At 59.1% G+C, this 15,808-nt stretch overlaps 1 protein-coding gene across 9 annotated transcripts in view; it reads left to right on the forward strand.

Moving 5' to 3' along the window:
• B3GNTL1 (UDP-GlcNAc:betaGal beta-1,3-N-acetylglucosaminyltransferase like 1) overlaps positions 1-15,808 on the forward strand; it is a 68,337-nt gene that overhangs the window by 47,133 nt on the left and 5,396 nt on the right. For 8 of the 9 annotated variants that reach the window (XM_023538638.1, XM_023538635.1, XM_023538636.1 and 5 more), the window contains 5 exons: positions 5,545-5,640; positions 6,542-6,666; positions 10,440-10,575; positions 10,656-10,724; positions 11,019-11,093. In XM_023538638.1, coding sequence (XP_023394406.1) covers positions 5,545-5,640; positions 6,542-6,666; positions 10,440-10,575; positions 10,656-10,724; positions 11,019-11,093 — 501 coding nt within the window. Of the gene's footprint in view, positions 1-5,540; positions 5,641-6,541; positions 6,667-10,439; positions 10,576-10,655; positions 10,725-11,018; positions 11,094-15,808 lie in introns of all 9 variants that reach the window. The other variant, XM_023538641.1, reaches the window with a different exon arrangement.

Here is a 15,808-nt window from a genome sequence, read left to right on the forward strand (position 1 = left end):
AGTAATATTCCTTCTTTCATTTTTGATATTAGTAATTTGGATTCTCTTCCTTTTTAAAATCAGTCTTGCTAGAGGTTTATCAATATTATTGACCTTTGTAAGGAAGCAGCTTTTGGTTTGTTTAATTTTCTCTATGTTTCTGTTTTCAATTATACTCATTTCTGCTCTTTATTACTTCTTTCTTTTGCTTGCTCTGGGTTTGTTTTGGGCTCTTTTTTTGCTAGTTTCTAAAGGTGGGAGCTTAGGTTTTGTTTTGAGGTCTCATGTTTAAGCTAAGCATGTAGCGCTGCGAACTTCCCTTTGCAGTCGAGCCGCGTCTCACGATTTTGCGTACGTTCGTTCTCATTCGCTTCAACGTGTGGTCATTTCCAAGGTTTCCTCCTTGACCACGGACTGCGTAGAAGTGTGTGGGGGTCGCTGGTGCTGTGCGAGGCCCGCGTGGGAGACGGGCTGGGCACCATGCACATGTCAGCTGCCCAACCACTGTGACTTTGGGGATGCCAGCAGGCTTCATCTTCATTCTGCTGTCTGACGTGCACAGGCCTCTCCCCTCTGCAGCTGTCGGGGGCTCTGGCTGAGAAGGGGTATGGGAAGCCCAGTTCCCAGCCCTCTCTGGCTCACACAGCGCAGCCAGTATAAGGAGAGGCCTTTTTGAGTAGAGAGAAGTAAAGACGTGAGCGTAATCCAGCAAGTTTCCCGGAACCCAGGCTGTGGGCGCCAGGCTGTGAGGGCCTCCGGGGTCCAGCACGGGGGAGAGGGCCCTCGCCCAGGGTCGAGCCTGGGGGACAGGCGTGCAGGCAGGAACATGTGGTCTCGGCTTTCTCAGCAGCACAGACGAGTCCAGGAGCTCCCAGGACACGGGCTTCCACATCCTCACAGACACAGTCTTCATGTTGAGCTGTGCGCCTGACCAAAGTACCCGCTCTGTGACAATCCAAGGACTTTGCCGTGTAGGGCTCAAAACAGCTCTCTCCCACAAAACTTCTCAGGAGTTTCCTGGAAGACACTCCATAAAGTCAGGGAACCAGTTACGAAGGAGGAAGACATGAGGTCCAGGGGACAGGCTGGGTGCCCGGGAGGGCCAGGCACGGTGTGTCCACAGGAAGGAGTGAGCGTTTTACGTACAAGGAGCACACGTCTTTTTTAAATCATGGAAATGCCCAATTAGGGAGAAAGGAAAGCAGCCACAGGTTTCCATATAACAAGAGGGTGTGACAGAGGGGATTCCAATCCGAGTGACCCATCCGGGACGGGTGCAGCTCTGTCCTGGCGTCCTGGCCACAGGGCACCTCCAATTTGGACTGCTCGCCAGGCATCTAGGGACCCCTGCCCTGGGAGGCCCCCGCCATCTCCCATTTACCTACATAGCTCCCCTTGGGCCTCCCATTCAGCACCGGGGGAGGCGAGGGGGCCACTGGGCAGGGACACCGCTCCCTGGGGCCAGCGTGCGCTCTGCCGGCCGCGGGCAGCTCTACCCTGGTGACTCCCGGCCCGCACTGAGCCAGGCCGGGCCACCCTGCTGTGCTTCCTGCAGGGGCTCTGCGCGTGATTTTTCACCTCGTCAGCACGGGTCGCCCGATCCAGAATTGGCTGACGAGAGTGCCAGCTGTGGTGATTGGCCTGGGGATGCCACATGCTCCTTCTCCGTTGACAAGGGCCAGGAGAAGCACGAGAAGGCAGCTCGCCTTGCCCCCGGGGTCAGATGCAGCAGTGCTGGTTGAAGGGAGCAGAGGCGGGCTGGCCCTGAGGTCCCGGGCCCAGGCCACACTGCAGATGGACAGTGGACCCGGTAAGAAAGCACTGGAGGCTTGACCCTGACTGGGCCCGCCCCGTCTCACTGAAGTACGCGCTGTGGGCCAGCTGCGTGGCCTTCCGTCAGCTGTGTGACGGCCGTAGCGCTCAGTTTCATTTTCCATGAAATGCAAGGGTTCAGCCACAACACCCAGACCCTTCAGTGTGTGTGACGTTCACCTGAAGATATGCGGCCAAGCTAAGCGAAGGCGACTTCTGGCTGGTTTAGAAGACGGTGTGTGGCCGACTCTGATCACGGCGGCTCTCTTGCCTTCGGGAGCTGGGCCTCTGACATGCAGGTGGCAGCCCCCCGTGCTGCGAGCGACCCCCCTCCAGCAGCAGCGGCTGCAGCAAGACATTGGTGCTGCCTGGCATGTGTGTAAGGTGAGGTCGCACGTCTGCGTGTGTTCTGCTGTGTGTGTTCTGCTGTGCCTCTCCTGAAGCGTGTCCTTCAAGCTCGACGGCCTTCGCTTCATTCTAATCAGCCAGCCTTTGTGGAATTTTAAAGTCTCACATGATTCTAAACGGATTACGCTGCACTGTTTTGTTCTTTTTCTCCTTTAAGGAGAGTTTCGTAAAGCGGCACCGGCGGTGCGTGTCACGTGAACCGGCACCGTTCAGTGGGTCAGGGAAGCCGTGACGTGGCCTGTGTTCGGCAGCCGCCGAGGGGAGCGCACGTGGCGTCCGTGTCTGCACTGGATCTGGGCGCCACAGGTTCAGGGTTTCACAGCATAGTTTATGCCCATTGCCACGCGGGTGTCAGGATGTCAGGATACTGGAAAACTTATCTGTCTGGAGATAGTCTCCCCACAAATTAGAGCTCAGAGATGAGGAGAGGTACCCACAGGGATCGGGAGGCGAGTCCCACAGACTTCGCTCTTTTTCTCTAAGAATTCACATCACTGCCTGGGGAGGTCTAGCTAATGAGTCTGTCTGGTTCATTGGATGCTTTATATTCTTTCTTTAACTTGAGGGCTTCTGTTTAAACAAGCTCAGTGTAAGTCTGTAATCCTTACTTTTTCTCATATTTAAGCACTAAAGGCATTTAAAAGTGTCCACCGCATCCACAGGGGCTCCATGCGTCCTTGGGAACTAGGGAGCTTGCTCAGTTTGTCTTTGTCGGGATGGGATTTTAATGTTTAAGAGATGCACAAAATTCCTTTTTGCCAAATACACTTTCCATTGGTGGGAAACAAGGGGAGCCCCAAACTCCCGGGTCCCCAGAACAGCAGCATGGGCCGTGAGGCCTCGCCAGGGAACCCCTTCTCTTTGACAGAACCCTAAGAAACTGGGTCATCTGATTTTCCGTTGGTGACACATCAGAGCTGGAAGAGGGAGTGACGGCTTGAGAGTGAAAGAGGGGACAGAAGTGGGGGAGACGGGGGAGAAAGTCCCCATGTGGGCGGCCTGTGCGGGCAGGGGGGCCCTGGAGGGCCAGCTCTGTGCCCGCCCGCCTGCCCTGTGACCTGCGGCCCTGTGCTGGGGCCTTTGTGACGCAGGGCTTCCCGTCCCCCGCCCGCGGCGGGAGCGCCCTCTGCCGGCCTGCTGCCGCGTCGTCACCTGAGCCGCAGACCCATCCCCCGCGACTGAGCGAGCCAGGCCAGCGGGAGCCTGCGGTGCCCGTGGCCTGTTTGGCTCCAGGGGTCGCAAGTATGTTGGGATTGTCTCTGCCACTCTGGACCTCGTGTGCTCCAAACCCCACGGAGGGACGGGGGCCTCTTCCGGGCCCAGCACAGGGCAGTTTTATTCGGATGGCAGCCGGAGCATCCCTCGGGTTAGACCAGGGTGGCGGATCTGCTCTGCTGTCCTGTAAAGTTCCTGGTGCTGGGCCGGGCCGTTCATGCCCACCTCGCCTGGGGCAGCCTGGCCCGCTGCAGAGAGAGCTGCCTGCCGACTCCGAGCAGCGGGGGTTGGGGTTGGCCAAGCTCTTGTGTTGGGGTGTCTGCAGTCCCTGAGGGCCTCTGGTCCCTCGCAGCCCCGGGGGCGGCGGGCACGATGGCACCTCCTCCCCCTCTTGCTCATTTTTACATTTATCCTCAAACGACGACATCTTGGAATGTTTGAGCTGTGCATCGTGCTTGTGAGGCCTCTGCCTCCCACCAGAAAGCAGGCCCGGTGGTGGGTGGGGTTCAGTCTACTTCCTACCCCCTGACGTGGCTCCCACCCTGCCAGCCAGTACCGAGTCCAGACTCACAGTGGTTCTCTTCTAAGAGTCTTGCAGTCCAGCTCTGACATCGGACCTTTGCTCCGTGTTGAGCTAATTTCTGCATCTGGTGTGAGGTGGGGTCCAGCTCCATGCAGAACCCAGTGTCCCCAGCACCACTCCTCAGAAAGACGTGCTCCCCAGGAGGTGGCCCGGGCCCGGTGGAAACAGCCGCCAGGTGGCCCGCTGGGCTCGTCCGTCCTGGTCTGGTCTCTCCGCCAGGGCCACACAGCTTCAATTCCCGTAGCTTCGTAGTCAGCTTTGAAACTCTCTTCCTGGGGAATGTGAGTCCTCCGGCTTTCTGCTTGTTTTTCAGGATTGTTTTGGCTGTTTTGGTTCCCTTGAAATTCCATGACTTTTAGGGTGGGGGTGTGTTGTCTCGCTCCAGGCACCCGACCCCCACCCCAGGTCCCCGGCTCCAGGGTGCACACACGTGGGCTCCTGGGAACATGGGGCCGGGCGCGCTATAGGTGCCCCTGCTATAGGCCTTTAAGGGAGGTCTTTAGCACGTTGGAGTCACAGAGTCACAGTGTCTCTCTATAGGGAAAAAAATGACCAAAGTGAAATGAAAGTCTTTGGGAAAATAAGAGACACAGTGCTTTACAGGAAGACAGCCACGTACAGCATCTTTCTGTCCTTGGCCTCCCACCCGCGCTGGGGGGCCAGTGGGATCTGCATGGTGAGGGAGGCGGTGCAGGCCTCTGTCCACGGAAGTGAGGGACAGCCCCAGGCCCTGGGCGCCTGTCGAGCCCGGCCACTCCCAGCGCAGAGAACGGGAAGCTCGCTGGCAACGCCGTGCACCTCAGAGGGACTCAGCCTGGGGCCACCATCTGTCCTCAGTCTTCCTCGTGGACTGTACCCCGCATCTTCAGAGGGCTGTTGTGCCATGTTGGCAGATTTCCAGAGCTCCTGCTGCCCCGGCCTGTGGGCACAGCAGGCAGCACAGCCCTCCCTCCTGCCCTGGTCCCCTGGTCCCCAGAGGCTGCGGGCAGTGGGGTAGGAGAGCTCACAGGGTCTGCTTGCTCGTGGCGACCCTCGCCACTTCCAGGGAAGGCTCTCTGGGGACTTTCTTGATGGTGCCCTTTGGTGCAAAAACTGACTTGTTGATGGAGTCCAGCTTACCTATTTTTCCTTTGGTCGCTTGTGTTTCTGGTGACTTATCTTGGAACCTGTCACCTAACGAGGTTGCGAAGGGTAGGTTGCCCCACTGTCTTACACTGAGCTCTTACACTTCGGTCCCCTCTGTCCTGTGCTGTCTTAGTTTTCCTTCTCACAATAAAAATCAGTGTGTTTCCTTTGATTTTCACATGAGCTTCATCATGAGTCATAGGAGGGGCCGGGGGGGCTGGACCCAGGGGACTGGACCCAGCCACTACATCCGGTCGGCCCCGCCTGCCACCTCTGCAGTGGGCTGGCCGCCGCTCATCTGGCAGTGAAGTTCCTTGCACCTACAGAGAAGGGACTCGCAGAGCAGTGTGTCACTTCATGAATGCCGCTGTGGCATTTGTGACGAGCTGTTTTCTCAGTTCTGCGATGTCGGTCTCTTCCAGGCTTTCACCTCCCATGGCCCGACCGTGATCATGCCGACCTGGTTCTGCTCGCGAGCATGGTTTTCCCACGTGGGCTTGTTCGACGAGGGCGGACAGGTGAGTGTGGAGTCCTCGGGCTGGGAGAGGCGCCGTCATTCCCGACAGGGTTCCCGCCCTGCCCATGTGCAGACGCCGTGGCCTGGTAGGGTTCCAGGGGTTAGGGAGTCACCAGAGCTGGTGAGGAGCTGCCCAAGGGTCCCCTGGTCCCTGAGAGTGACAGCCACCACCAGGCTGTTTGCGTGCCGTGACCTTGGAGGCCGGCTGAGCCCGTTTCCTCTCAGGGACTGGGGAGCCCGGCAGTGGCCCAGAGGCCCTGGCAAGGCTGAGGCTGAGTGGCCACGGGCTCACAGGGAGCAGTCGGCACGGCTGTGGGCAGCCCTCCTGCGGCTGAACTGGGCCCTGGTTTTGCGAGCCGGCCTGACAGATGGGACCAGCTGGAGTTAGTGAGAAGCGGCTGTGGGCCTGTCAGGAAACCTGCAGCCGTCAATGGGGTCTGGGGGTCCCTGGGCCGTCCCTGAGCTCCGCCCACTGCTGAGAACCAGGGCGCCCATGCCCGGCTGAGGAGCAGGGTGGCCGCAGCAGCTCAGCCCCGGCGCGCAGTGGGCGGGCCGCCCTCCCCCCCGGTCTGGCGCGGGGGCTGAGGGTTGTGTCTCACAAGACAGCAGCCAGCAGAGGCCCCATGGAGCCCGTGGCGCAGCCCCATTAGCACCCGGCGCGTGTGGGACTGGCAGCGGGCCGTGAGTGCGGGCAGCGCAGGCCGCTGCCACCCCTCGACCTTGGGGGGCTTTGTGGGGTCGCCCTTGCCCAGGGACGTTGCGTGCTGGGGCAGCTGGGTGTGGTGGTCACAGGCTGTGCCCTCGAGGATCGAGCCGGCCTAGACCCTGGCAGGACCCCGTCTCCAGGCCCTGAAGGGGCACGGCTGGTTTCCATGAGTGGACACGGTCTCTTTCGCCCGCAGGGTGTGCCCGAGGACCTGCTGTTCTTCTACGACCACCTGAGGAAGGGCGGCGGGGTCGTGCGTGTGGACCAGAGCCTGCTCCTCTACCGCTACCACCCCAGGGCGGCCACACACTCCATCCTCGAGTACGAGGCCCCTAGGGCCAGGTCCCATGGTGGGGGTGTGCGAGGGGCCGTGAGGGGCCACGAGGGGCCAGCCAGGGCCTGGCCAGGGCCACGTCCCAGTTCTGCGCGTGATTACGTGAGGTTGCACTCTCATGAGGATTTCTTGCACTGAGCTAGCGGGACGCTGAGGTGAGCCCTGCACATTCTTCACGTGCTCCCCAGTGGGCCGGGTGCCCTCTCCCGTGACTGGGGACGGTTGCCGGGGACAGTGCTGACCCACCCCTGCTTTGGGCATCACAAGGAGGCTGGCTACTCCCTGTTCCCTCTGCCCTCACTGGGCGGCCCACATGTCCTCCAGGCCCCAAGGCCGGTGGCCTTAGCCACCGTGCCAGGTGGCGCTTGGGGCAGGACAGGTGTGGAAGGTGCAGGCAGAGTGGAACAGGAAGGGTATGTCTGTATTTCCTTAGTTTGAACTGTGTGTGGCATTTGTGCACACACGTGTGCATGTGTATGTGTGCGTGTGCATGCTACTCTTCTCACGCAGGTGCCCCTCAGGCCCTCACCGTCGTGACGCTGTTCACGTTTGGGGACGGGAGGAGCGGGGCCCTCAGGCAGGCCGCTGTCGGCTCTCTGAAGGCGAGACCTTGGCGCAGGGAGCAGTGCAGTCTCCTGGACGGGCTGACTCTGCCTTCCCTGCACGTAGCCTTGTTGGAAGGTCGCGGCTTCTCGGCTGGGAGTCCCCTGTCCAGTGCCCGCTTGCACGGAGGGGGCGGTGTCACTGTCAGTGGTGTGGCGCTGATTCGTGTGTCACGGGGGGGGGGTCCCAGAGGGTGGCTCCCGTACTGATGCGGAGGGTCCTCGAACTTTTGTGTACGTCTTCAGTGCGAGAGCTCAGCCTGTTTTCCAGCTTTAAGCAAAAGAGCGTGACTTCCTTGTCTCTCGTTAAATCTGAATTCTGGCGCCATAGCTTTAGCAGAGCATCGTGTGAGATGCCCTCGTCACGCACCTGACGGAGTGCACGCGCAATGCGCACACACGGGGAAGAGGCCCTTTCACAGGACAGAACTGCCCTGCGTGTGTGTGTCCCGCATCACAGTTTCTAACTACACAAAGCTAAAACTGACAGGAATTAAGGGAGACATAGATAAATCCGCGGGTTCAGTCGGTTTGAACGCTCCTACCTCAGTGGCCGGTAGGAGACTGAGCAGCTCTGATACCTAACCGCGGTCATGGAGCCCCGCACTCAGCTAGGGATACGACTCTTCTCAGGCGCGACACAGACGCCATTTCAGACCAAAAAACAAATCCAAACAAATTTGAAATGACTGAAATCATACAGGATATGTTTCCTGTCCATACAGAATTAGAAATCGTTAAGCCATCTTTATAATCCAAAACAGCTGGAAATTAAGCAACCAAGGGAAAAAAATCACAAAGGAAATTAGAAAATTTCACTTCGATGAAAATTAAAACAGTATGTCTAAATTTGTGGAATTTAGCTAAAGCAGAGTCTATACTAAGACTGAGGCTTTAAAAGTTTGTATTTTAAAAGAAGAAACCAAGCAATTATCTAAGTTTCCACCTTTAAAAATTACTAGAATAGAAGCAAAGTAAACTCAGAATGAATAGAAGGAAAGAAATGAACAGTGGACGATGATGAAATTGAAAATGGACAATCAGCATAAAAAAAACGGCTGTGCCGAGCCGGAGCCGTCCCCAGCCCGCGACCCTTGCCTCTCAGAGCGTCACGTTGGCGGCAGCGTCCTGCTTGTGTCTTACAACTAACTGCCTTTTTGCTTGGCCCCAGCTGAGCTGTGTCTGTGTTGATGCTTGTCACCTAGTGCAGTGACGTGTCCGTTCCGCAGGCGCCACTCTGGAGGACACCGGCTCCTGCAGCAGGTCGCGGGGGGCTGCGGAGGACTGCTGAGGCAGAGCTCAGGGTGCAGGGCACGGGGTTCCGGAGAGGGACATGCCGCTGCACGTACCGCCCGGCATAGACGGGCCGCGGCAGGTTCCCGCTTGCTGGCCCCTCGAGCCGGTGTTTCAGGACGGAGACCCTCGGGGACCGGCAGGTCAGGGGCGGCACTCATGTCTGGGCCGCTCAGACCCTCTTTCCTCGAGCCTCCCTCTCTTCACGTTTAGACCCACAGTGGGAATCTGAGCCACGGGCAGCATGACGTAGGGGTCAAAGCTGTCCCTCCCCACAGAGACCACTGACGGGACATCCTCCCTGCTCCCAGCCCGCTCCACCAGCCCTGAGGCTTCACGCCCCGTCCCGCTGGCAGCGCTGACCTGTCTGGCGGGGGCCGCCTCATCCCTGTAGACGTCCACAGGAGCCTGGCTCTTCGATGGGAGTTTCACGTAGTCTGCATCAGGTGACTGGTCTGAGTCATGGGCGCGGCCATGCCCACCGGAACAATCTACAGAGCTGGCACGGTGCACGGGTGCCATCCGCTCTGTCCTTCGGCAGAGGACGTGCGTTCCAGGACGTCCCGTGTCTGCCTGGCCCAGGCACCCTGCTCCAGGGCAGACCCCACACGGTGCCGCCCGACGCGGTGTCCCACTGCCCCTGCCCCTCAAGGGGGACTTCAGATGTGACACCTGCCGTGGCCGTCTCCCCTCGCTTGTGGTCAATGAGCGAGCTGACCCACATGTGCAGCCCACCGCTCGTCCTCAGGGATGGCTTCCTCTCTTGGCGACGCTGTGAGTTGTGGCTGGGCATGCGTGAAGTGTCAGGAGCTCGGGGTGCATTCCCTGTGCTCTGCACGTGAAGTGCCACATGGCCGGGGTTGAGAGTTACCATCGTCACAGGCCCTGCCCCCACATCGTGGCCACCCAGTATGGCTGTGATTGAGTATGCAGGATAAAGTGGGCGGCCGCCCAGCCATCAGAACCTGCCCAACAGAAAGAGTGCCCCACCTGGCCGAGCCCGGGAGCTGCTCCCTCGGCGTGCCCTGTTGGTCACCCGGTGACACACCAGGCAGGGCTGGGGGCAGTGGTGGGCTGTGGGGATGCGCCCTGGGCACATAGCTGTCAGCGGGGCGAGTCGGCCTGTCTCAGGAAGGACTGAGGTGGGGCCTATGGAAGGCGCTTCCTGTGTCACCTGTGGTTCACGAGATGGTGTGCAGCCCGCTCTCGGCGCAAAGGCTTCTCTGGGGAGGACCCTGGTCAGTTAGGTCCACTGTGCCCCAGAAACCCCCAACCATCCAGGTTCCTAGGCTGTAGGCTCACGTCTGTCTGCGCTAAACTGCAACGGCTCACGCATGGCCTCCCTACCCAGCTGGGGGCTTGGCAGTGACAGGCCACCTGGGCCAGGCCTGGCCTCCAGGTCTGCATGCGGCACAGGCCATGGAAGGGCCCCGCCTGGAGAAGACCCCCACCATTTGGGCGACTTCCCAGGACACGGAACCTTGTGGCCAGGGGGGTGGCCAGGCCCCTCGGCCTGTGTTTACCTAATGTCAGGGCGGCCACGTCTCCTTGGGTTCCCCAGGGCCTGTGCTCAGGGTCCGCACGTCCTGTGCGTGTGGACATGAGAACAGCACATCTCAGGGTCCCCGTGGGGCCGTGAGGGGGACGAGGTGGTGCGACCTTGGCCTTGTCGCTCCGGGCTCACTGCATGCTGCGCATTCCATCAGCTTCTGGGCCGCCGCGTGCCGGCAGCCGAGGTGACAAGGACCAGAGAACATGGAATGGGTGACAGGCCTGAGGGGACGGACTTGGGGGACGAGAACAGAGGGGTCAGGGATGACGGTTTGGGGCTGGAGCCCACCCACTGTGTCATGCCTTCCCCACAGGACCACCATCTGGAGCCACCGAGTCCGCTTCTTGGAAGAATGGGCCCTGCCACGCTGGGCCACCTTCACCATCTGGAACGCTGGCCGACAGGGCCGCCGCCTCTACCGCAGCCTGACGCCGGGAGCACGGGCCAAGGTGCAGCTCAGCCCCCCATCCCCCGCCCCACCCCACCCCCATAGCACTGTCCCCGAGGTTGGCTTTCGTACCCTCTCCAGGTGGTTGCATTCTGTGATGTGGATGAGAATAAGATCAAGAAGGGCTTCTACTGCTACGAGGACTCCAAGGTGTGTGGCCAGGAGCCGGGGACCTGGTCCCCAAGGGGGGCCACCCGCAGGATGCCATCCTGAGCCGTGGGTGTGACGGTGCCCGGGCCCTTCCTCCTGGAAAGGCCACTGGGCCCACCTGTCTTCCCGCTCCCAAGTCCGGGCCCATTCATGATGGGAATGTGGCTGGGTGGGGGTGACAGATGCCAGATCCAGTCCCAGGCAGCTGTGACCTGGGCCCCCGTCCGAGTGCTGCAGGGGTGCAGGTGGCACGTGCCCACCGTGACCGTGCACCGTGGCCGCCTCATTCCTCAGGAAAGGCCCAAGCCCCGGGTACCCATCGTGCACTTCCGAGATGCCCGGCCACCCTTCGTCATCTGCGTGAAGCTGGTGAGTCTGGTCTACAGCGTGGGCTCCACAGCCGTGTGGCTGGGACCAGGCCCAGGTCATGGGCGGGGGGGGGGGGGTCCATCTGACACGGGGCTGCAATTGTCCACTTCCTTGTCTTAGGCCAGCACTGGTCTCGTGTCCACTAGGAGGCCATGGGCTAGGGTGGGAGGTGGTGACTGCCGCTATTGGGGGAGCCGTGGTAACAGTCACTTCCAGGCAGGCCAAGGGCCACCCGGGGTGTCGAATGACAGGTGGTCATGCACCCTCATAAAACTGGCTGCATTTCTGTAAAAGCAGCACTTTTGGGGACATGCCAAGTGCTAGATGTTCATGGGATGCGTGTCAGGACCCGGTGTAGACAAGAAGCTCCCGTGAGAGCCGCAGGGGAGAAGCAGTCACCATGAGGCCCTTGGCCAGGCACCCAGTGACAGCTGTCCTGTCTGTCCTGTGCGTGGCCGCAGGGGCACAGCGCCCAGGCTGCTGGGCCTTTTTCTCGGCTTCGCTGTGTGTTGGGGTCCCACAGTGAGGCTCTGGATCCCCTTGTCTCTCACCCGTGGGGCTGGGTCGTCGAAGGCACTCATCGTCTGGTAATGTGCCACCGTCGTGTTCCCGTGATAAAATCTGTCGTTGGGCCCTGGGTGGTTTACAGTCTGGTGATAGGGACAGCGCAGCTGTGACGTTCTCGTGACTGAGCAGACATGAAGGGTCTCTGGCCCTCAGCAGGTCTCGGAAGATGCCCCCCCACACCAGGTGACGTGGTGACCCGTGGGCGGGGCCCAGCCCCACCCGCAAGCAGGCTTGCTCCGGACCCTGCTGCTCGGCCACTGTCCTGCCGACTTCAGGAGCCCCTTTGTCGCTCAGCGTGTGGCCAGCGCTTTCTCACAGCTGCGATGTGTTTCTGGGTTCACTGCACGCGTCAGTTTTTACGTTTAGGAAGCTTCCGCGTGGTCAGAAGGACGGACTCTCACTCGTGTGTGTATGTACACGTGTGTGCATGTGCAGTGCCACCTTCCATGTGAGTCCCTGAGCCACCCCAGTGATGGGGGCCAGGTCCGCCTAGGTGGGGTGGAACTGTGCCACAAAGGGTCCTTGAGAGGGGTCAGTGCTTGGTGGGTGATCAGGGCCCCGTGCTGTGCTGTCGGGGGACTTGGGAGAGGACACAGAGACGGACACAGGCCGCTGGTCCCGATAGCTTCCAGCGATGAGGGAGGTCGGACCAGAGCCCAGTAACCAGGGCGCCCAGCCAGGGGCCTTCCTGGGGGGCAGCGGTGTTTGCGGGAGGGAGGCGGATGGGTGTCCAGTTAGTAGCAGACAGGAGGTGACCAGGATGTGCCTTCCTGCCCCCACTGCACGTGGTGCCGCACACCACGCCCTGTGCTCGGGGACCCTGTGGCCCCATAGTCCCACAGTGCGGCTCCACCTGCCTCCTGGCCAGGCCTCCGAGGACGTCTGTGTGTGCAGCGGGACCAGGACAAGCGGGCGGGGTGGAGGAGGGGGCGTCCCTCTGCGTCAGTGGTGGCTCTTGTGGGCCCCAGTCCCCATCTGCACTGACTGGCATTTCTCAGAGCGGCTCATCACCGTGTACGCGGTGGCCCCAGCCCTCTCAGGGCTGTGCCGGGGCCGGCCCGGCCATGTCCTGATGCAGGATGTCACCCTCACTAGGCCTGGGCTCAGATGTTTGGCACAGCGGCCACCCCCTGCCATGCTGGGTTTTGTTGTGTGACCTTTGCCAGCTGCAACCTGTGTTATTCAGCTGTTTCCACAGAACCAGTCACCACAAACTCAGCCAAAAACCACACATTTATTGCCCTGTTTATGTGGGTCAAAAACTCAGACACCGCAGGTGGGTCCTCAGCTTCGGGGTGTCAGGGAGCTGCATCATGGGGCAGGTCAGCAGGCTGCCATCCCGGTCACCCACTGTCCCTGGTGGGTCCAGAGCACCCGTACTCACCTGTTTCTTGCAAATTCTTCTAGAAGTAGCCAACGCAGACACAAGTGTGTGTGACTTTTTTAAATAGCAACATATTATATTTTTTTTCTGTATTTTGCTTTTTTCACATAATAGTTGTCTTGGAGATTATTCCATATAAATCCATCAGCACCACCTAACTCCGTATGTTTTTATTAAGGAAACTTTCTAGCGGGTCCAGCCGTGTTACCATGGCAACCATGCACCCACCTTGGGCCGGCTGTGTCCTGCAGCTCCCCCACTCAGTATTGAGGCAAATTCTAGCCCATATTCTACCCCATGACATCACTGCCACACCCAAAAGCTCCAGAAGTCCCTGAGGTGGTGAAGTCCTCCACTGCTTATAAATACGGTTGATCTCACTAGCTGGCGTGTTGGAACCCATTAAGTTCCGTGTGGGGCACAGACGTGACCTTTGTGTCTCCTTTCTTACAATTGGTTGAAGAAGGCTCTTGGTGGCCGTTTGTCCAATGTGTGTCTCCCCGGGAGACAGGAAGCGGGCGGCTCTGGCCAGGGGTGGCCGCTGTCACTGTCCCCTGCTTCTGCTGTCGACGGGAAGGGCTCTGTGAGGAGGGGCTCTGGGGAATTCGTGCGCCTCGTCTGCAAACACCTGCGTCCCAGTCGATGGATGTTTATACATTACAGTCCAGTTGCTGACCAATCGCCTTCAGGCCATTCTCTGCTGTTTAGATAATGCCGCATCTCACGTACATGTGATTTGTCCAGACGGCTGCACAAGTGGCTGCTGGTCAGAGCCAGTTACTTTTTGATCCCACTGTCCTGGAGGCTGTCCACTTTGTGTTCCCAGCAGGGACCCGTCTCCAGCAGTGACACCGAATCCACCCCTTTGCAGGTCGCAGGTGAAAAGCAGCAGGTCAGGTCTGTGCTGGGGGCGGGAGGGCCCTCGCGCTTAGAGTAAACCGGCCTTTTGGTAAACCGGCCTTTTCATCAGCCCCTTTTCTACTGGCCCATCAGTATCTTTCTTCATGGAATAAGAACAAACCTATGTCCGTGATACATGTTGCAAATTTTGTCATTTGACTAAATTGATATTTTGCAATTTAGAGACAATCAAAAATTTTTTTCATAGCTTTAGGGGTTTTATCTATATTCTAAGAGTGATTGCTCATGGTGAGATTTTTAAAAACTTTTTCCAAGTCTGCTTCTTGGACTTGTATTTTTTTCATTACACCTTTGATACAACTGGAATTTTGTTACAAAAATTAAAGTAGGAATCCACACTTTCCTTTCTGTTTGGATACTCAGCTGTCCCAACGTCCTTCGCCCTTCGGTGAGCAGTCTGTTTCTTTCCCGCAGTGACGTGCTGTCTTCGCTTGCTGGCTATGAGCAGGCATGTGTCCCCTGGACACTTGGTCTCTTCCCACTGACCTGCCCACTCAAAAACCAGCACCATGTACTGCAGTTTTGCGACGTTTACTGCTCAGTAAGGCTTGTCTGTCTTCGTTGTTTTCAGAAACTTTCTCACATTTTTCTTCTTTGAAAAACTTGTTCATCTTGAACTCTTAACATATTTAGGAAATAACTGCTTTCGTCGATAAAGTTTTATTAGAGCAGATGGCGTCGTGACCACAAACCCAGAAATATTTACCATCTGGCCTTTGAAGAAAAGCTCTGCAAACGTCACTTTCTGCACGTGCCACACGAGCTCACACGGGCTGCCGTCCAGGGCGAGGAGATCTAGCCCGGGCAGCAGCCACCCAGCACTGTCCTCAGTGTGGTGACACGTATGCACTCAAAACCATACGGTTTAACCCCACCTCCTCTGTAACCCCTGTGAATGCGATCTTGTGTCCTCTAGGGGCTGGTCTCCATGTCATGACTGTGAAGCCGGCTATCCGTTCTGGTTGGCATTTTGGCGTTGAGCCGTGACTGTCACACTAGCTTGGCCTTTGGGAGCCGGGTCCCAGGCTCTACCGTGACATCCTGATGCCTGCCTCCCCTCTCTCTGGGAGTGGCTGTGTCCTCACTAGATGACAGCCAGCAAAGAGGCTGGGCTGGGGCCACGCCCAGAGGCAGGGTGGGTCCTAGGCGGCACAGGCTCACCCCTGGATGGTCGGAGTTGGTCCCCGTTTGGGGACACGGTGCACTCTGTGCTTTGACACGCGTCTGAGTACCGACCAGCCGAGAGCCTTCCTGTGTCACCAGGTGTGGGTTTCCTCATCTGTGGGACCTCTGTGTGGCGAGTGTACGTCCCACTGTCGGAGTTACGGGTCCGTCTGGCCTTCCCCTCCCTCGGTGGGCCCCGTCAGTTCATAGAAGCATCTGACTGTAATGGAGTCTGACGACGACAGGCCTGCCTTCCCGCTGGCCCCTGTGCAAGCCCCAGGCCGCCAGCCGTCATTAGTGATCTCTGGGCCAGACTCGGGGCTCGAGCCCAGGAGTGTTTGCCGTGAAACCTCAGGAGCAGGGAGAAGGGGGCGAGGAGGGACAGGAGGCAGAGGGCAGCATGTAGGGACTTCAGGTGTTTTCCAGGTGGAGTGGTTTCATTTCAACACTCGGTACAACACCCAGTAGTCAGGGCGGTGAGACAAGTGATGGCCCAGGCCAAGGGCGTGTGCGGCCGGCCGACTTCCGCGTCGGGCCCAAGGACAGACGGACACCCAAGGGGGACGAACATGGTGGCCAGGCAGCACTGGGACCTCCGCGAGGGCCAAGGATGCGCCTGGCATGCCGGCTGCCTCTGGGAGCCAAGCTGCCGAGGCAGTGGGGCCGGGGTGGCAGGCCC

Source organism: Pteropus vampyrus, unplaced genomic scaffold (genome assembly GCF_000151845.1).
Source record: "Pteropus vampyrus isolate Shadow unplaced genomic scaffold, Pvam_2.0 Scaffold227, whole genome shotgun sequence".
Lineage (NCBI taxonomy): Eukaryota > Metazoa > Chordata > Mammalia > Chiroptera > Pteropodidae > Pteropus > Pteropus vampyrus.